Source organism: Sphaeramia orbicularis, unplaced genomic scaffold (assembly GCF_902148855.1).
Source record: "Sphaeramia orbicularis unplaced genomic scaffold, fSphaOr1.1, whole genome shotgun sequence".
Lineage (NCBI taxonomy): Eukaryota > Metazoa > Chordata > Actinopteri > Kurtiformes > Apogonidae > Sphaeramia > Sphaeramia orbicularis.
Window position 1 is genome coordinate 1 of NW_021941557.1, and position 22,296 is coordinate 22,296.

General features: G+C 41.0%; 1 protein-coding gene across 1 annotated transcript; it reads right to left on the reverse strand.

Annotated features, from left to right (window-relative positions):
* Positions 1-2,203: 2,203 nt before the first annotated feature.
* On the reverse strand, positions 2,204-21,740 carry LOC115416087 (actin-binding LIM protein 1-like). The gene is made up of 8 exons (XM_030129794.1): positions 21,736-21,740; positions 15,156-15,243; positions 14,536-14,600; positions 9,769-9,846; positions 7,576-7,734; positions 7,363-7,407; positions 3,447-3,482; positions 2,204-2,463 (listed from the first exon to the last, which is right to left on the reverse strand). The coding sequence occupies exons 2-8, from the start codon at positions 15,187-15,189 to the stop codon at positions 2,224-2,226; spliced, it is 657 nt and encodes a 218-aa protein (XP_029985654.1). The 5' UTR covers positions 15,190-15,243; positions 21,736-21,740; the 3' UTR covers positions 2,204-2,223.
* Positions 21,741-22,296: the final 556 nt, after the last annotated feature.

Below are 22,296 nucleotides of genomic sequence, written 5' to 3' on the forward strand. Positions count from 1 at the left end.
ACAGACACGTTTCTTTCACTCTGTTTGTATGGCCCCAAAAACGTTTGCCTGTGAGTATTTTCTGTTCAGTTGTTGTCAGAATGAACAGTATCAAATATCTCTGATGTGAACCTTTGTTTCTGGATAAAAAGACGTTGTAAATCTTAAATTAATCTGTAAATGCGAATCATTAGCGTGTCTATGGATTTTCCCATTCAAGTTAGCATTGAGCTAGCGGTCTTTTTCCCATTCATTTAAATGTATAATGCCATGTAAATGTACTAAGGCAGTGAACAGAACTCAGACATATTTTGTTTGTATGTGTCAGTTTTACAGTGAGTCTACAGGAACAGATCTGGACAGAAGTTTTGGGCTTTTCTTGGTAAACCTGTTGTCTATCTGCAGCTAATCGCTACATGAGCCTGCATAAAGAATTAGCCACCCGTCTCTGACTGCTAGCATAAATGAATTACCTTAAACACGTTAATAACACATTGTAATAAACACATCCAAAATAACGTCATAAACATGTTTCTAACAGCACGTTTGCATGTGAAATTATTTAGCAAACAACAGAATGATTGACACATACAGGTGTTGAACTGCAGGAGTTACACAAAGTTTGATTCAGTATTACTCGGAAAGTTCACACAGAGCACCGGCGTGTGGGGTGTGTGTGGAGCGCCAAAATAAAAGCATGAGTTTCAAAATAAGAGTCCGTATGTATAAATGAACTAGGACTTGCTTGACAGGCAGAATGGCATTAACGGGAGATTTAAAAAATTGTCAGTGTTATTTAATGAATGCGTTAACGCGGTAATAACGCGTTAACTTGCCCAGCCCTTATACATATATACATATGTGTGTATATATATATATATATATATATATGTATATATATATATATATTAGGCCTGTAACGGTACACGTACCGAACCGAACCGTTTCGGTACACACCTGTTCGGTTCGGCACACAGCTGTACCGAAACGGCACAGTATGTTGACAAAAAGAAAAAGGAACGAAAGATGTCGTTTAATGCGGAACTTTAAATCCGCGCAAGTTTCACACGGACATATTAAAGGACACGCACATTGACCCAAAATACCAAATAGCAGCTGATATAAGGTAAAAAAAAAACAAAAAAAACAAATATGATGTGAACCTGGAAGGAAGAGACTGAAGACCCTCCACCATCAGTACAGTCCAGTTTGGATCACTTCAGGTCCCGGTGAAAGACAACAACGAGGAAAGAGACGGAGATAAGACGGACGTTGTTTGGCCCCTAGGAACTACGGTAGTTCTAAAACACACTAGCTCTCTCTCTCTCTCTCTCTCGCTCTCTCATGCACGCTGTATAACAGAGGAATAAAACTCGGAGTTGGCCACTGACAGTATATAAAAATAAAGTTTCACTTTCGTTTCACGCCAGCGTTAGTTACGTTAGTTATGGACCGGACCGCACCCCCCCACCCCCCGGCTCCGACCAAAAAAAACAAAACAAAAAAACAACAAACAAACCATCCCCCAGACAAATCGTACGTTCCATGCGCGCGCACACTCAAACACACACACACACACACACACACACTCAAACACACACACACACACACACACACACACACATACACACAAGTACACACAGTGTCCTAAACAGTTTATTCTCTGTCCTAAAATAAATAATTTGGTTAAGTTTGTTGTCAATGTTGCTCTTCAGTTTGTTTAAACAGAATACCAGTTTACCCTCCTGTTGATGTTGAACTTCATGCAGAATTTTTTTGCTGATATTTTTCTGCAGAATGTGAACTGACAGAACTGTGATTAGATTTTTCTTGTTTGTTCAAAACTACCTGTCAGAGAAAAGTGCAATACTAATGTTTAAAATACATTTAGTCATATTAATAATTTATTTTATTTTCTATTTGATTTATAGCAGCAGAATTATATTATTCCTGTTTTTCTATATTCTATTGTGTCCAAAAATTGGGGGAAAAATGTTAAAAAATTCATAAATGTATTAAAGACATTTTGAGGGGTTTTCTTTCTTCCCGTACCGAACCGAAAAAAACCAAACCGTGGCTTTGAAAACCGAAAACGTACCGAACCGAAAATTTTGTGTACCGTTACAGGCCTAATATATATATATATATATATATATATATATATATATATATATATATATATATAAATAAAACAACATATAATTGACTCTTTTAAATTGCTCATGCACTGGAAACCCTCGACATTTAAGAAATGACAGAGCTGGGTTTCTTAGACCAGGACCACTGTTCCAACTTTAGATCAGAACCCAGTTTGACTGTGACCCCCGTGACCCCTGTCCTCCTGCTGGACTGACCTGGCCTGTGGAAATGTTGTGGTGACCGTGACAGGGTGGGGGTGTAACCATGGCGATTATAAACAGGTGATCCGATGGAGCCCTGACTGGTGGACCTTTGGAGGATCCGTTCCCGTCTGTCGTACGAGCCCTGACAAACGCAGACGGAGGTTAATAAAACATTTAAACCATAAACACGACAAGTAAAGACATCAGCACCAACAGCAAAATCTGTCCAATCACACACTGAATATGACTTTGACAGTCACCTACTGTTACTGTTCAAACATCGGATTAACTTTTTTGTATTTTTCAACTCTTATTTTCTCTCAGTCAGTGATTTGATTGTCTTTAGTTCAGTAGTTCCCAACCTTTTTTGGCTCATGACCCCATTTTAACATCACAAATTTATGGCGACCCCAGACATTCAAAATGGAGACTTTTTTTGGCTAAAATTAATTTGTTTTTGATCATGTAATAGTTTTCTCTCCTCTGTTTCAAATCCAGATTAATGTTAGAGGACATTTAGTCTGTATAATGTCTATTATTGTGGACAGAGGCAGTAAATCCAGGTGTAGATTACTGCACAAAGGAAGAATTTGATTTTCCTTGGTCAGGATCTGTCCAGTCAGTCCAGCTGTGATTTATAAGGAGGACAATTAATACTGAACAAACAAGAACTGAAACTATGAATAATGAAAGAGCTGCAGCATCTGAAACTGACCACAATGAACATTTGACACAGAAACAGAACCACAGTGCTGCAGTTTCACACTCACAGGCTGGGATTGGCTCTGTCAACTCACCATATATTTTTTATTAGAAAGTGGTTTTTTTATCAATTACTAGACATTTCAGGTGACCCCACATGGGGTCCCGACCCCAAGGTTGAAAACCACTGGCCTTTAGCTTCTTAAATATGAAAATATTCTGGTTTCGTTGGTCATCTTCGTTGTCATTTTTCACATATTAATGGAGAAAAACACAACAATGAAACCTAAGTTTAGTGTCAGGCATATTGGACTGTTAGATGTAGTGTTGTAGAAGAAGGCAGCTGCGTAGAACCCTCAGGTGAAGGACTCCAACACAAACCTGAACACAACCAGGACATAAACACACACAGTGGGGTCTCACCTCGCCAGACGGGGTCGGTGACATGTTTCTTGAAGGCTGAGAAGATCAAATGAAACATGCATAAGTTTGAATAATATTCATGATGTAGTCCAGGTCTGTTAAACTCATGTTAGTCCAGGTTCTACATTCAGGCTGATTGGATCTAAAGTGGGCTGGACCAGTCCAGTAATAAAAAGAATAGGATCAGAACCCATCAATAATGTCGACGCCAAAGTTCGTCTGTGTTTTTGAGAGAAAAAAAGTCCAATTCTGTATGAAAATGTTTACATCTACGAACTGTACTTGAACATAACATGAACAAATATGAACAAACTGGAAAATTATTAAGAAAAATTGGTGTAATTTTAACAATCACACCTTAGTTTATAACATACTGTAAATGTAAACCTGTCAGTGTAATTTTACTTTTTTTTTTTTTTACACTAAAACAAAGACAAAAATGTGCAGTTTTCATTATTTATAGGTTACTATGATAGTATTTTACTGGTTTGACATCACTGACTGTTAATATCTTCAGTGTCATTTTTGCATTTCACACATTCATCTGAGGGGCCAGATTGGACCCTTTGGGCCTTTTGGACCTTTTGTTTGACACCTGTGATGTAGACAGTATACGAAAACTAAAAGGCCCTGATGTAAATGCATGGAAATGTGGTCTAATGTACCTTATCTTTAGATGAATGTGGTCTAATGTACCTTATCTTTAGATAAATGTGGTCTAATGTACCTTATCTTTAGATAAATGTGGTCTAATGTACCTTATCTTTAGATGAATGTGGTCTAATGTACCTTATCTTTAGATAAATGTGGTCTAATGTACCTTATCTTTAGGTAAATGTGGTCTAATGTACCTTATCTTTAGGTAAATGTGGTCTAATGTACCTTATCTTTAGGTAAATGTGGTCTAATGTACCTTATCTTTAGGTAAATGTGGTCTAATGTACCTTATCTTTAGATAAATGTGGTCTAATGTACCTTATCTTTAGGTAAATGTGGTCTAATGTACCTTATCTTTAGGTAAATGTGGTCTAATGTACCTTATCTTTAGGTAAATGTGGTCTAATGTACCTTATCTTTAGATAAATGTGGTCTAATGTACCTTATCTTTAGATAAATGTGGTCTAATGTACCTTATCTTTAGGTAAATGTGGTTTAATGTACCTTATCTTTAGGTAAATGTGGTCTAATGTACCTTATCTTTAGGTAAATGTGGTCTAATGTACCTTATCTTTAGATAAATGTGGTCTAATGTACCTTATCTTTAGATAAATGTGGTCTAATGTACCTTATCTTTAGATAAATGTGGTCTAATGTACCTTATCTTTAGGTAAATGTGGTCTAATGTACCTTATCTTTAGGTAAATGTGGTCTAATGTACCTTATCTTTAGGTAAATGTGGTCTAATGTACCTTATCTTTAGATAAATGTGGTCTAATGTACCTTATCTTTAGGTAAATGTGGTTTAATGTACCTTATCTTTAGATAAATGTGGTCTAATGTACCTTATCTTTAGGTAAATGTGGTTTAATGTACCTTATCTTCAGGTAAATGTGGTCTAATGTACCTTATCTTCAGGTACATGTGGTCTAATGTACTTTATCTTTAGATAAATGTGGTCTAATGTACCTTATCTTTAGGTAAATGTGGTTTAATGTACCTTATCTTTAGATAAATGTGGTCTAATGTACCTTATCTTTAGGTAAATGTGGTTTAATGTACCTTATCTTTAGGTAAATGTGGTCTAATGTACCTTATCTTTAGATAAATGTGGTCTAATGTACCTTATCTTTAGATAAATGTGGTCTAATGTACCTTATCTTTAGATAAATGTGGTCTAATGTACCTTATCTTTAGATAAATGTGGTCTAATGTACCTTATCTTTAGGTAAATGTGGTCTAATGTACCTTATCTTTAGGTAAATGTGGTCTAATGTACCTTATCTTTAGATAAATGTGGTCTAATGTACCTTATCTTTAGGTAAATGTGGTCTAATGTACCTTATCTTTAGGTAAATGTGGTCTAATGTACCTTATCTTTAGATAAATGTGGTCTAATGTACCTTATCTTGAGGTAAATGTGGTTTAATGTACCTTATCTTTAGATAAATGTGGTCTAATGTACCTTATCTTTAGGTAAATGTGGTTTAATGTACCTTATCTTTAGATAAATGTGGTCTAATGTACCTTATCTTCAGGTAAATGTGGTCTAATGTACCTTATCTTCAGGTACATGTGGTCTAATGTACTTTATCTTTAGATAAATGTGGTCTAATGTACCTTATCTTTAGGTAAATGTGGTTTAATGTACCTTATCTTTAGATAAATGTGGTCTAATGTACCTTATCTTTAGGTAAATGTGGTTTAATGTACCTTATCTTTAGGTAAATGTGGTCTAATGTACCTTATCTTTAGATAAATGTGGTCTAATGTACCTTATCTTTAGGTACATGTGGTCTAATGTACTTTATCTTTAGATAAATGTGGTTTAATGTACCTTATCTTTAGATAAATGTGGTCTAATGTACCTTATCTTTAGGTAAATGTGGTTTAATGTACCTTATCTTCAGGTACATGTGGTCTAATGTACTTTATCTTTAGATAAATGTGGTTTAATGTACCTTATCTTTAGGTAAATGTGGTCTAATGTACCTTATCTTTAGGTAAATGTGGTCTAATGTACCTTATCTTTAGATAAATGTGGTCTAATGTACCTTATCTTTAGGTAAATGTGGTTTAATGTACCTTATCTTTAGATAAATGTGGTCTAATGTACCTTATCTTTAGGTAAATGTGGTTTAATGTACCTTATCTTTAGGTAAATGTGGTCTAATGTACCTTATCTTTAGGTAAATGTGGTCTAATGTACCTTATCTTTAGGTAAATGTGGTCTAATGTACCTTATCTTTAGGTAAATGTGGTCTAATGTACCTTATCTTTAGGTAAATGTGGTCTAATGTACCTTATCTTTAGGTAAATGTGGTCTAATGTGTCATGCGTTGACGTTTATGTTGATTTAGTTTTGGGTTTTCGTCTCTTCCTGTTTTATTTTGGTGATAGTGGTCTCCTTCCTGTTTTGTCTGCACTCTGTCAGTCTTGTCTTTGCCTTCCCTAATCCCATCATTGCCTTCACCTGGTGTTCCTCCTGTGATTGTCCACACCTGTTTGTGATTCCTGCCTTCCCTATATATTTCTCCTCGCTCCCTTTGTCTCTTGTCAGTGCGTCGTGTCTGTGTCCATGAGAAGAACGCCTTTGTTAAGTATGTTGAATCTTGATCCATGTGTTTTGTATATCAGGTTTTTAGTTTAGTATAGAGCACGTTGTGCTTCCTCCCTTTGTTCATCCGTTTTTGCCTTTTTGTATTTTTGTTAAAATAAATCCTTTTTACCACTGACCCCTGAGAGTCTTGTGCATTTGGGTCCATGCCGAGAGTCGTGCCGTAACATAATGTACCTTATCTTCAGGTACATGTGGTCTAATGTACCTTATCTTCAGGTACATGTGGTCTAATGTACCTTATCTTCAGGTAAATGTGGTCTAATGTACCTTATCTTCAGGTACATGTGGTCTAATGTACCTTATCTTCAGGTACATGTGGTCTAATGTACCTTATCTTCAGGTACATGTGGTCTAATGTACCTTATCTTCAGGTACATGTGGTCTAATGTACCTTATCTTCAGGTACATGTGGTCTAATGTACCTTATCTTCAGGTACATGTGGTCTAATGTACCTTATCTTCAGGTAAATGTGGTCTAATGTACCTTATCTTCAGGTACATGTGGTCTAATGTACCTTATCTTCAGGTACATGTGGTCTAATGTACCTTATCTTCAGGTACATGTGGTCTAATGTACCTTATCTTCAGGTACATGTGGTCTAATGTACCTTATCTTCAGGTAAATGTGGTCTAATGTACCTTATCTTCAGGTAAAGGGGAGCGTTCCCTCCTGGCGGTGTGGATCTGTGTGGAACAGACACATTCATATTTTATAAACCTGAGCTGTTCCATCAGACAGACTGAATGTGTCCACTGAAGGTCCACCAGCAGGTGTTTGGTGGACCTCTGGTGGACTGGACTCAAAGGCGGTGCAGACGTGCATGCAGTCAGACAGATGGACGGTGGGATTACCTCGGCCACACTCTCTCGTCTCTCGTCTCTCTCTTCCAGGGCGGTGGTGTACATGGGTTCATAGGTTATAAGGTCGGGGCGCTCAATGTCATAAATGGCTTTGACTTTTGGAATGGCAGCTAGGTCTCTGTAATCAAGGATCTCATTGTCTACTTTTGCCTAAAGGAGACAAACAGACAGACATGCACAGAGGGATATTTAAAGGAGGGTTAACTACAGCAGACAGAGGCTGGAACTAGTGCTGTCAGAGGACGGACACACACACTTTACATGCACACTATGTCCATTTTCAGGGCAAACATGTGATCAGTCTGCTTTATAAAGTTCACAACATTCAAATGCACCGTCCTCTCGTTTATGGAAATCCAAACCACTGCAGCAGAACCACATACACATCTGATCCTGTACATGCCCTCCATTAGCCACATTAGCTGGGACGGTAGCAGTTAGCATATCAGCCTCCTGGGTGTTAATTAGCTATAAGCTAATCAATAACAGAAACTTAAGTCACTTTGTCCAGTCACAAACTGTTGAGCCAAGATTCTATTCTTTGTTTTTAATGTCACTAATGAAGTTTTTTGTGTCAGGTGTTTTGTTGATTAAGTGGCTACAAATGTAGCTTGTACTGGAACCTGTTAGCTGTTCGCTAACTACTGGTTTATTAGTTTGTAACAGGGTTAGCTACTTTCACAGTAACTAATATCAGTGTGCAAAGAATGCTTCAGCTAACATTTGATAATTGTTTTTTGTGTGTAATGTTTTTAGTTGATGACTTAAGTGTTGTTTGCAGATTAGCACTAGCCTGTTAAGTCTTATCTTATTACTGACTTTTAGCTTCTAACAGGAAACTAACAGCAATTAATGTCAATGTGCAAAGGATGTTTTTAGCTAACAGTCTTATAAATTTCCTACTAAAGTGATTATAAAAATGATTGCGCTGTCATAACTAAAAGAGAAAAAACAGCTAACAGGCAAAATAAATGTACACATTAACCTGCCACCTAAGCTAAGTGTCCAGATCTGGTCAAATGTGTTGAATGTGATTTTCTGTTCAGTTTTAACTCCTGGATGTTTCCAGCTGACAGGTCCAGTTCAGCCTGTTAGCATCCTGTTAGCCGTTAGCTCAAACAGACAACTGACACTGGAACTGATGTCAGTTTGAAAAAGTATCTGTTGTTAACGTTATTTTTAGATCAGTTCATAATTTTGGTGACCGGTGGATGTTTGGCTCTTTATGGGTCATGTGACTCACACAGTTCTGGTATGAGGGTAACGCCGTAGAGGCGTCCCGTTCGAACTCCAACACATGAACAGGAGTTGGATGTAGATCAGGGTGAAACCAGATCCATTTAGTGCATGAATGTGTGTGTGTGTTTGAGTGCATGAACGTGTGTGTGTGTGTTTGAGTGCATGAACGTACGTGTGTGTGTGTGTGTTTGAGTGCATGAACGTGTGTGTGTGTTTGAGTGCATGAACGTACGTGTGTGTGTGTGTGTTTGAGTGCATGAACGTGTGTGTGTGTGTTTGAGTGCATGAACGTGTGTGTGTGTGTTTGAGTGCATGAACGTACGTGTGTGTGTGTGTGTTTGAGTGCATGAACGTACGTGTGTGTGTGTGTGTTTGAGTGCATGAACGTACGTGTGTGTGTGTGTTTGAGTGCATGAACGTACGTGTGTGTGTGTGTGTTTGAGTGCATGAACGTGTGTGTGTGTGTTTGAGTGCATGAACGTGTGTGTGTGTGTTTGAGTGCATGAACGTACGTGTGTGTGTGTGTGTTTGAGTGTATGAACGTGTGTGTGTGTGTTTGAGTGCATGAACGTACGTGTGTGTGTGTGTGTTTGAGTGCATGAACGTGTGTGTGTGTGTTTGAGTGCATGAACGTACGTGTGTGTGTGTGTGTGTTTGAGTGCTTGAACGTGTGTGTGTGTGTTTGAGTGCATGAACGTACGTGTGTGTGTGTGTGTTTGAGTGCATGAACGTGTGTGTGTGTGTTTGAGTGCATGAACGTGTGTGTGTGTGTTTGAGTGCATGAACGTACGTGTGTGTGTGTGTGTTTGAGTGCATGAACGTGTGTGTGTGTGTGTGTTTGAGTGCATGAACGTGTGTGTGTGTGTGTGTTTGAGTGCATGAACGTGTGTGTGTGTGTGTGTGTTTGAGTGTATGAACGTGTGTGTGTGTGTGTGTGTGTCTTACATAGATGGTGTGACCCGGTGAGCCCGGTATGCTTGAACCAGGTCTGGAACAAATACTCTCGGACGACGACCTCGTAGGCTGTCGGAGAAAACACACAACAGGAGAACGTCAGCAAACGGAGGGGCGTCGGTCCTCTGATCCACAGCCCCCCCCCAATGGAAACACCACCCCAGGGTTTGTACCCACAACACTGACACCGTCTGGCCTTTACATGAGGCGATGGGGTGGGTGGGTGGGTGGGGCTCCCATGGAAACCCCTCCCATGTGGTCTGATGGTCCGGTCATTCATTTGTAAAGGTACAAAGTGAATGAGTGTGTCTGTGCAGAGTCTGCACAGTCTCATGCAGGGTTTGGATGGGTTTGGACACTTCAGTGACCTCCACCCAATGGGAAAATGGAGCTTCACAAAAGACCAGTTAGTCTGTGATGAGGACTTGGCTTTGCAAATGTGTGTGTGTGGAGTTTGTCTCATGCACCCATAGCGACCAGATCCCAACGAAACAAACATACGACCATGTTTTTACTGACACTGAGACGCAAAACCACATTTAGATCAGATCTGTTTAGTCCGACGGCGCATTAGAGCCACAAACACATGAACACCAGAACAAAGACGGCACATTAGGAGGAGGGCTGTGTACCGGCAAGAATCTGGAGATACGATACAAATGACAATACTAGGATCACCATATGATATACCACAATATATCATGATACTGTTAAAAAGGCATTTTTTCTGATTATGTCCTGGAAGAATTGAATTACAGCAGAAATATGCACAAATACTAAACACATTTTTATTTGATTACAACAGGAGCCGATGCTATATCACAAAATGTTCCTGTGTTAAATCTTAAATTATGCTTTATAGACATTAGATCCTGTTCAAATGTTCATATTCTATTAGTTCAGAATTAACATCAGAACAGTATTTGAGTTCAATCCAAACAAAGGAACGAACATCTGCCTCTCAGACAGAAAAAAGTGCTTTTAGGAGGATTCACATAACCTTTATTTAATGACAGTGTTAAATAATAATAAATAAGCTATAAACAATAAAGAAACCCAAAAGACAAAAATGAACCTCTGCCAAATCTGCGTTTGAATAAATACCTAAAAATATCAATACAGTACTGTTTAATATCGATACAGTATTGTGAAATGAAATATCACGATATATTGCAGAACCGATATTTTCTAACAGCCCTAATTAGGAGAATAAAGTTATACTTAAAAAAAAACCAACCCATAATTTAACAAAAATAATGTACTTTTATGAGATTAAAGTCGTAATATTTAGAAAATAATTTTACAATAATGCGACAAAAAGTCATATTTACAAATTGTCAGTTCCTCCTCCACTAAAGAGGTCATTTACTCCAAATATGTTCAGTTCTTACAAAAAAAAAAAAAAGTATGTGAACTGTCTTCAAAGTCCTTCGACTAATATGTTGATGGTGGGTGGGGCTAATAGTCTCAGTATTTGGTGGGCGGGGCTAGTAGTCTCAGTGTTTGGTGGGCAGGGCTAGTAGTCTGAGTATTTGTCCTTTGTGTTTAAACCCCAAATGAAAGTCGAAGCTCCCAGAATGTTCCAGTTCATTATCAGACCACTGTATTCTGGAAATGAGGAGATTTTTCATCTGTTTATAAATTATGTTATTCTGGCAATATAATGACTTTATTCTGGAAACATGACAACACTATTCTCATAAAATTACAGGTTTTATCTCAATATTTTACGACTTTAGTCTGGTAGTTTCCACTGTTTTTATTTCCTTATGTGGCCTTAATACACCGTCGTAGTTTAGAACTCAAAAAAGATAGAAGACAGAATGAAATTCAGTAAGAAGCCCGACTGAGCACATGTTGTTCATTTTGGTTTAATGATGTGAAAGCCGGTGTTCACAATCATAAACCAAAACCAACAATTTAAGTATTAAATTAACAAAATGGACAAAAAAACACCAAACAGTGCCCAGAATAATGAATAAAATGTATTAAAAATAGCAAAAATTATCAAATAGAATTAACAAATTATCACTAAAATGGAGAAAAATCAGCAAATAATGAGCAAAGTAATAAATAAAATGAATGACGCAAAGAACAGAAGAAGCATAAAATTAGGTAAAAACTAAAATGAACAAAACAATCAACAAAATGAGCAAAAATGACCAAACTAATGAATAAAAACTGAGACAAAAAAACCCCAAAAAATAAACAAATTCGAACTAAATCAACAAAAATAACCCAAAACATATGAATATGATGAATTACGTAACAAAGAAGATAAGCACTACACAAAATAATGAACAAAACTCTCCACTGAATAAAAAAGAAATAACAAAAAATACATAAATCTACAAATGAACAAAAAGAAGAAGAAACAACAGCCGATAATTAAGAAAATGACGAAAAAAAAAAGACAAAATAGACAAAAAAAAATAGAAAATAATCTACAAATGAACAAAAGGTGAACAAATAATCAAAAATATAGATGAAAAATAACCAAATCATGAATAAAAATGAACAAAACCAACAAAATAGGAAAAAATAATCAACATAACGAATAAAATGAGCAGTAAATGAACAAAAACAGTGACTGAATGTAAACGTAGTTTGTGTTCTCAGTTGGTGTTAGTGCCGCGGTGTCGGCGTCCTCGTCGCCATACGTGCACCGTGACATGAGCTCTGTTACACGTTCAGAGACAACAGTGGATGCGACACACAGTGGTGGTGGTGGTGGGGGCGCTGTAGCCCGTCTACAGCGGGGGGGGGGGGGCAGACAGCGCCTCCTGATGTCCTATGTATAGAATGGACCGACACAGGGAAGGGCGTCTGAGCCAATAGTGAATACAGTACCTGCCTTTGTGTGTTTTGGAGGAATAAGAGGGACGGAGGCAACAGCTGTGGAGGAAGGGAGGGAGAGGAGAGGAGACGGGGGGTTCACAGAACGCCACACACACAGGGAGCACACCCACCCCCCACTGGGCCCACCCCACAGGGGTCCCACCCCCCCTCCCCCACTGGGCCCATGCCAAAGGATGGAGGTCCATAGAGCCGGGCGATAAGGGTGCAACAGGTAACGCTTCTGCATAAGACGATAAGATGGGGGGGGGGTGCGGGGCGCATTCAGGCCAATATGAGCCCAGATGAACCAGAAAGTCTAATGTAAGGAAAACTCCCGTTATGGAAGAGTTTCCATCCACAAGGTTTCCTTAAAAATCTGAATAACATGACCAAGCAGAATGCCTGAATATAAACCAGTGTCATTTGAATTCTATTCATTTGTGCATGTTCATTAGAACGCACAGATCACACTGGATCTACAAATACACACAAAGAAATGAAATAAAAGGAATAAAACAATGAAATGAAACAAAAACACTGAGAATAAATCGGACCAATGGTCCTGTATCTTAGCGTCCAAATTCAAAGCTTAGGTAAATGTATCCAGATCCATTTCTTCTCCCCCAGTTCTGTGTATTTATTCTATTACAGAAATAGTCCATGTTTTGCTCATATTCAATCAGATCTGGAAAAAATTCAAATTCACACTTGATATCATTGATACTGATTTATTGGATCAATCCACTTCCTATCTGTTAGAATGGGGAAATTTTTTCAAAGTGGCACCAAATCCAGAATCAGATCCGGATCCAAATAATTTCACTGACTTGTGTTGACATCATCATACAGAAGCTGTAGACCAAGTTTGAAGTCAATCAGAACTGGAGTTTAGGAGAAGAAGACGATTGAAATTTCTGTAACGGACGACAAACGATGATGACGACAACAGACAACAACAGACAACAACAGACGCCGACAGACACCAACAGACAACAGACGATAACAGACGACAGACGGCGACAGACGCCAACAGACGATGACAGACGACAACGACAGACGACAACAGACGACGACAGACGACAACGACAGACAATGACAGATGACAGACGACAACAGACGACAACGACAGACAATGACAGACGACAGACGACAACAGACGACAGAATGACAGACGACAACAGACAACGACAGACGACAACAGACAACGACGACAGACAATAACAGACAACAATGACAGACGACGACAGACAATGACAGACGACAACAGATGACAACAGACACCGCATGACGACAATAGCTTACAGCCTATCGGCCGGTAAGCTAATACAACTAAAGACAAATCTGGTCATAATAACAATAATAATTATAATTATAATAATAAAAATAATAACAATAATCCACAGTATATAAAAGTGTATGACTGTTGAATAATAAGGATCAGTTTATCGCCCGGACCTATGAACACACACACACACACACGCACACACGCACACACCTGGTACTGGTCCATGACCTCAGTCACACAAGGTTCAAAACCCAGAAGACCAGGTTAGACTCATCAGGAGAAGACACCAACACACAAGGAAAGACACCATCAACTACTGGACTCTACTGGACTCCTGCATGATTCTACAGGGTCCCTGAAGGGTTTATAGAGGGTTCTAAAGGGTTCTAAAAGGTTCCTGAAGGGTTTATCCAGGGTTCTAAAGAGTTCTAAAAGGTTCCTGAAGGGTTTATCCAGGGTTCTAAAGGGTTTCTGGAGGGTTCTAATGGGTTTCTCCAGGGTTCTAAAGGGTTTCTCCAGAGTTATAAAAGGTTCCTAAAGGGTTTCTCCAGGGTTATAAAAGGTTCCTAAAGGGTTTCTCCAGGGTTCTAAAAGGTTCCTAAAGGGTTTCTCCAGGGTTCAAAAAGGGTTCCTACCCGCTCCCGGTGCCTCTCCTCTGTTCTGGTGGTGTTCTTACAGCCTGGATGCCAAACAGTCGATCCTGTGGAGGAACAGGGTCAATTATCTTAGAACAAACTGTTAGATACAAATACACCTCATGTACAGGTGATAGCAGACCTAAAGGTTAAAGGTCAAGTCACTTTATTATCCCTGGGGGAAATTCAGTCACTGCATTTTACCCATAATGCACACAGCACCTAGCATTAGCATTAGCATTTTGACTGCACAGTGGATTGGAAATAGTTGAATAAATGATGTCATAGGTTTGGATCTGCAAACAAAGGACACAATAGTCTGGGGAGAAAGTTTACAGTTTTTTCTTGTTAAAATCTGCATGTGTTTGTTTATTCACTGTAGTTCTGGTGATGGATAACAGTCCAATTAAACTGAGTTTATTTAAACACCATTAGAATATATACACACACCAACATATATTTAACAGTCAATAAAACATAGTCACAGATATTTATGCTAAAGGTGCTAATTATGGATATGCCATGGACAGTATTTCTTTGATAAGAACACATTTATATACATATACAGGTGCATAGACAGGTGTACATATATACATCCAGGTGTATCTCCTTCTCCTCACCTTGCAGGTACATCTCTTCTCCTTCTGTGAACATCTGGTTGCACCGGCTGCATCTGGCACAGCTGGGATGGTAATGTTTATCCCCAGCCTGGAAAACAGAACAGACCCAGTCCACATCCAGCAGACCCAGTCCACACCCCAGATGAACCCAACAGTGTTTGTGTCCTCTCTCAGCCTAAAGCCTCTCCTGTAATCGGTTATTTCATCAGATCCTGTGACTGATGCCCTTCAGGAACCACTGATGGTGAAACTGGAACTGACAGAGCAGCTTCAGTGAAAGTACAGTGAAAGTCAAACTACACACTCTTTACTAATTCCTCTACTGCCACATTTCTAATCCGTGGAACCAGTTCGGCTCTGCTCGTCTCCTGTTGTTGTGCACCTCATTTCCTTTACTTTACCTTCAGAAACTTGTATTTGAGGGGGTACGACATTTGTTGCCTACACCGGAACTGGGCCCAGATGACGGCCTGGTGTTCACTCTGCCGCTAGATTCACAAGTGTCGCTAAGTATTGAATCAAATATGTGACATTCCTGTAAATGAATCACATGTGGACAAATATTTGAACAGACTGGAGGGATTCCACCTTTTAGAAGAAAAGGAAGCTTTGACAGTGTTCCAGTGGACCTGGTGTGGTCTGTTTGGACCTGGTGTGGTCTGTTTGGACCTGGTGTGGTCTGTCTGGACCTGGTGTGGTCTGTTTAGACCTGATGTGGTCTGTTTGGACCTGGTGTGGTCTGTTTAGACCTGGTGTGGTCTGTTTGGACCTGGTGTGGTCTGTTTGGACCTGGTGTGGTCTGTTTAGACCTGGTGTGGTCTGTTTAGACCTGATGTGGTCTGTTTAGACCTGGTGTGGTCTGTTTGGACCTGGTGTGGTCTGTTTGGACCTGATGTGGTCTGTTTGGACCTGGTGTGGTCTGTTTAGACCTGATGTGGTGTGTTTGGACCTGATGTGGTCTGTTTGGACCTGGTGTGGTCTGTTTGGACCTGATGTGGTGTGTTTGGACCTGGTGTGGTGTGTTTGGACCTGATGTGGTGTGTTTGGACCTGATGTGGTGTGTTTGGACCTGGTGTGGTGTGTTTGGACCTGATGTGGTGTGTTTGGACCTGGTGTGGTCTGTTTGGACCTGATGTGGTCTGTTTGGACCTGGTGTGGTCTGTTTAGACCTGGTGTGGTCTGTTTGGACCTGGTGTGGTCTGTTTAGACCTGATGTGGTCTGTTTGGACCTGGTGTGGTCTGTTTAGACCTGGTGTGGTCTGTTTGGACCTGATGTGGTGTGTTTGGACCTGGTGTGGTGTGTTTGGACCTGATGTGGTGTGTTTGGACCTGATGTGGTCTGTTTGGACCTGGTGTGGTCTGTTTGGACCTGGTGTGGTCTGTTTAGACCTGGTGTGGTCTGTTTGGACCTGGTGTGGTCTGTTTAGACCTGATGTGGTCTGTTTGGACCTGGTGTGGTCTGTTTAGACCTGGTGTGGTCTGTTTGGACCTGGTGTGGTCTGTTTGGACCTGGTGTGGTCTGTTTAGACCTGGTGTGGTCTGTTTAGACCTGATGTGGTCTGTTTAGACCTGGTGTGGTCTGTTTGGACCTGGTGTGGTCTGTTTAGACCTGATGTGGTGTGTTTGGACCTGATGTGGTCTGTTTGGACCTGATGTGGTCTGTTTGGACCTGGTGTGGTCTGTTTAGACCTGATGTGGTCTGTTTGGACCTGATGTGGTCTGTTTAGACCTGGTGTGGTCTGTTTGGACCTGGTGTGGTCTGTTTGGACCTGGTGTGGTCTGTTTAGACCTGGTGTGGTCTGTTCAGACCTGGTGTGGTCTGTTTGGACCTGGTGTGGTCTGTTTAGACCTGATGTGGTCTGTTTGGACCTGGTGTGGTCTGTTTGGACCTGGTGTGGTCTGTTTAGACCTGATGTGGTCTGTTTGGACCTGATGTGGTCTGTTTGGACCTGATGTGGTCTGTTTAGACCTGGTGTGGTCTGTTTGGACCTGATGTGGTCTGTTCAGACCTGGTGTGGTCTGTTTGGACCTGGTGTGGTCTGTTCAGACCTGGTGTGGTCTGTTTAGACCTGGTGTGGTCTGTTTAGACCTGGTGTGGTCTGTTTGGACCTGGTGTGGTCTGTTTAGACCTGGTGTGGTCTGTTTAGACCTGATGTGGTCTGTTTGGACCTGGTGTGGTCTGTTTAGACCTGATGTGGTCTGTTTGGACCTGGTGTGGTCTGTTTGGACCTGGTGTGGTCTGTTCAGACCATTTCTGCCTCAACTCCATGTTGTCTTCATTCTGACTAAAACAATGCAGCGTACATGTGATGTAATCCCACATGCACAACAAAGGTGGAATCAATAAACAGAATCGTTTAAGTGGCAGGCAAACGATTCCAAGGAATCAAGCTACTGGGATCCAGTTCTCATAAAGAACCGGTTCTCGATTCCCATCCCTACCTCTGACCCCTACCACCTCATCATCAGGAGCCCATTTAAGGGTCTCCTATGACCCCTCCCATATATCCATTTCAGATTCTTCTGACTTGGTAGTGGACACTGTGGCTGCTTGGAACTCCCATTCCCACAATGCACTTTGTGACTAAATGTTAGTCCAACAAACACATGTTGGTTCCACAGATGAACATGTGACCAATAGAGGGTCTGCATGTGACATCACCACAAACAGAAGTCACGGTGGTTCTGCCCACTGAGTGTCAGAAATAGGGAGATGAGTGACAGCGTTGGCTTCAGTACTGTCTAAACTGAAGAACAATATTGAATCAAACACAGGACCAGTGGTCCTGTATCTTAGCGTCCAAATTCAAAGCTTTGGGAAATGTATCCAGATCCATTTATTCTCCCCCAGTTCTGTGTATTTATTCTATTACAGAAACAGCCCATGTTTTGGTCATATTCCAATCAGATCTGTAAAAAATTCAAATTCACACTTGATATCATTGATACTGATTTATTGGATCAATCCACTTCCTATCTGTTATAATAGGGAAATTTTTCACAGTGGCACCAAATCCAGAATCAGATCAGGATCCAAATAATTTCAATCCCTTGCGCTGACATCATCATACAGAAGCTGTAGACCAAGTCTGAAGTCAATCAGAACTGGAGTTTGGGAGAAGAAGACGATTGAAATGTTTTCCCCATAAGAGCCCATGTGAAATTTTGCATCAGTTCCAGATCCAGAAGAAGATCCTGATCAGCATGTGGACATTATGTTTGGGTCATCTCCCCATCAGGGCTGGACTGGAGACATTTACACTGGAGATCATTTAGATTTACTGAGTTATTGCATCCATCCACTTCCTGTTGCTTATAATGGGGACATTTTTTAAAGTGGCACCAAATCCAGAATTAGATCCAGATCCAAATAATTTCGCCAACTTTTGTTGACATCATCATAAGGAAGCTGTATACCAAGTTTGAAGTTAACTGGAGTTGTAGTTTAAGAGAAGAAGACGATTGAAAGTTTTGTAACAGACGACGACGCCACATGACGACAACAGTTTACAGCCTGTCGGCCGGTAAACTAAAAATGGGGCAGAGCTGTTGTGAGACTGATTGTATTTTCAGGTTCTTAAAGCAGTGGGAGCTATCGTTTTACAGACACCGAAAGACAAAGAAAAGAGAAGGAGATGGATCCACAAATCCAGGAAACCAAACCTAGATCTGTGGATCCTGTTTGGTGTCAGCTAACATTCACTGATGCTGTATTTCTGGGTCCAATCAGACCTGAAATGACCTATTGTTTTGGCTAACGCTCCTTCTTAGTGCAGCTCTTGGTTTCATGATCAGATCTTTCCTGGTTTTTGTCTCATTTTGTGATTCTGAACCTTGTGCTCCTACATGATTAGTAAACTAACTGAAACTGAGGCCAACCTAGTTAGCTTACCGGCAGACAGGCCGTAAACTATTGTCATGCGGCGTCTGTTGGCGTCCATCAGGATTGTCGGCGTCTGTCATCCGTTACAAAAATTTCAATCGTCTTCTCCGAAACTCCAGTTCTGATTGACTTCAGACTTGGTCTACAGCTTCTGTATGATGATGTCAACACAAGGGATTGAAATTATTTGGATCCTGATCTGATTCTGGGTTTGGTGCCACTTTGAAAAATGTTCCCATTATAAGCAATAGGAAATGGATTGATCCAATGAATCAGTATCAATGATATCAAGTGTGAATTTGAATTTTTTCCAGATCTGATTGAATATGAGCAAAACATGGACTATTTCTGTAATAGAATAAATACACAGAACTGGGGGAGAAGAAATGGATCTGGATACATTTACCTAAGCTTTGAATTTGGACGGTAAGATACAGGACCATTGGTCTGATTTTTTTTTCAAATACGGGGGAACTGGAGAATAACGCTACGATGGAGTATTAGAGCCACATAAGAAAATAAAAACACTGGTCACTACCAGAATAAAGTCATACACTGTAATTTTATGAGAATAAAGTCGAATACAAAAAGAATCACAATGTTATGAGAATAAAGTTGTAGTTATAAAAAAACTCATAATATAACATAAATGTCACTGGTTTATGAGATTAAAGTCGTCATATTCTGACAATAAAGCCATAATATTACCAGAATAATGTGTTCATTTAAACCAGGTGGTGTAAATCTGCTAATTTCCCAGAATGCAGTGGTGCCCTGCTGGTCCACAGCAGTAGTATCTGTGTTGGATAAAGGACTGGATCTGAACTAGACTCAGTAAATCTGCTCAGTCTCAGTAGATCCTGCATATATTCACTGGGGTCAGTCCACGGTCTACTGGAAATGACCTTTGGATCAGCTGGTTCTGGTCCTAGTTTTAGACCCTTTGGATCAGCTGGTTCTGGGTCCTAGTTTTGGAGCCTTTGGATCAGCTGGTTCTGGGTCCTAGTTTTGGAGCCTTTGGATCAGCTGGTTCTGGGCCCTAGTTTTGAGACCCTTTGGATCAGCTGGTTCTGGGACCCTAGTTTTGGAGCCCTTTGGATCAGCTGGTTCTGGACCCTAGTTTTGGAGCCTTTGGATCAGCTGGTTCTGGCCCTAGTTTAGGACCCTTTGGATCAGCTGGTTCTGGGCCCTAGTTTAAGACCCTTTGGATCAGCTGGTTCTGGTCCTAGTTTTAGACCCTTTGGATCAGCTGGTTCTGGTCCCTAGTTTTAGGACCCTTTGGATCAGCTGGTTCTGGGCCCTAGTTTTGGAGCCTTTGGATCAGCTGGTTCTGGGCCCTAGTTTTAGACCCTTTGGATCAGCTGGTTCTGGGCCCTAGTTTTGGACCCTTTGGATCAGCTGGTTCTGGGCCCTAGTTTTGGAGCCTTTGGATCAGCTGGTTCTGGGCCCTAGTTTTGGAGCCTTTGGATCAGCTGGTTCTGGGCCCTAGTTTTAGACCCTTTGGATCAGCTGGTTCTGGGTCCTAGTTTTGGACCCTTTGGATCAGCTGGTTCTGGGTCCTAGTTTTGGACCCTTTGGATCAGCTGGTTCTGGGCCCTAGTTTTGGAGCCTTTGGATCAGCTGGTTCTGGGCCCTAGTTTTAGACCCTTTGGATCAGCTGGTTCTGGACCCTAGTTTTGGAGCCTTTGGATCAGCTGGTTCTGGACCCTAGTTTTGGACCCTTTGGATCAGCTGGTTCTGGGCCCTAGTTTAAGACCCTTTGGATCAGCTGGTTCTGGGCCCTAGTTTAAGACCCTTTGGATCAGCTGGTTCTGGTCCTAGTTTTAGACCCTTTGGATCAGCTGGTTCTGGGCCCTAGTTTTGGACCCTTTGGATCAGCTGGTTCTGGGCCCTAGTTTTGGAGCCTTTGGATCAGCTGGTTCTGGGCCCTAGTTTTGGAGCCTTTGGATCAGCTGGTTCTGGGCCCTAGTTTTGGAGCCTTTGGATCAGCTGGTTCTGGGCCCTAGTTTTGGACCCTGGTTGTCAGTCCTGATGAAACCATGTATATTCGTTTCAGGTCCACATAGCGCTGATCCCTTCCCCCTGGATCAGGTCTGGATCCTCCATGTGTGTCCACATGTCAGTGTTCATGGACCACTTGTTCTTTGGTAGCTCGTACAGATCCATGTCCAGTCCAACTGTCCTTCATTTAATTTCAGATTTCCCATGGTCCTTTGCTCTGGCTGTGTTTACTGCTATACTCCGTCATGTTGAGCAGGTTGGTTTAAGACACTCAGTCTGACTGAGAGGGGCGTGGCCTGGGGGGGCAGTGACGTATGTGCAGACCCTCTATAGACGTGGGTCCATGAGTCCGTTTCCATTGGACACCTGAGAACAGAAAAGTCCAAACTGGTCCAAGACACAAACCTGTGTGTCCTCCATGTGTCCAGTCCAGTCCTTGTCCTTTGTCCAAACGTAAACTCTGTGTCCTGTCTAGTGACAGATCACCATGGTAACAGATTGGTTTGGTGTCCGTCCATAAAATGAGTCCAGGGTGTTCCAACCATCAAACATTAGTTCCACCTGATACATGTTCAGACCTGAAGACCAAACAAACACCCAGGACTGATCCATGACCCCCCACCCCCCTACAGGCCCCGCCCCACAGTTTGACCCAGACTGGGTTAAACTAACAGGAAGGGCGTGACAGCGTTGAACCTCCAACCCTTGAACATGTTTCATCAGGTAGGTGAGTGGTCACATGGTCCACGTCTGCTCTTTTATATAATTCGTGTACAATGGGTGGTCAAAGGGGCGGAGCTTAGTCCAGTTGTAATCTTTTCCTGTTGGATGTGAGCGTGTGTTGGTTCGTGTGGAGCAGATTACAGCTCAGATTAACTGAGAACATGTCACAGTTGTGTTCAGCTGCACCCACTCAGACCCATAGATCCACGTGTCCATCAGATGACAGACTGGGCTGGATCCGGTCCAGTATGAGTCCATGTGTCCTCTGAAGGCTGGTCCTGTTCACACTCATGTTCTGATGCTTTAAGCCGATGTTGTACGTATGTATGTACTGGACTAACACCTGTATGTATGTATGAACTGGACTAACACCTGTATGTATGAACTGGACTAACACCTGTATGTATGAACTGGACTAACACCTGTATGTATGTATGAACTGGACTAACACCTGTATGTATGAACTGGACTAACACCTGTATGTATGAACTGGACTAACACCTGTATGTATGTATGTATGAACTGGACTAACAC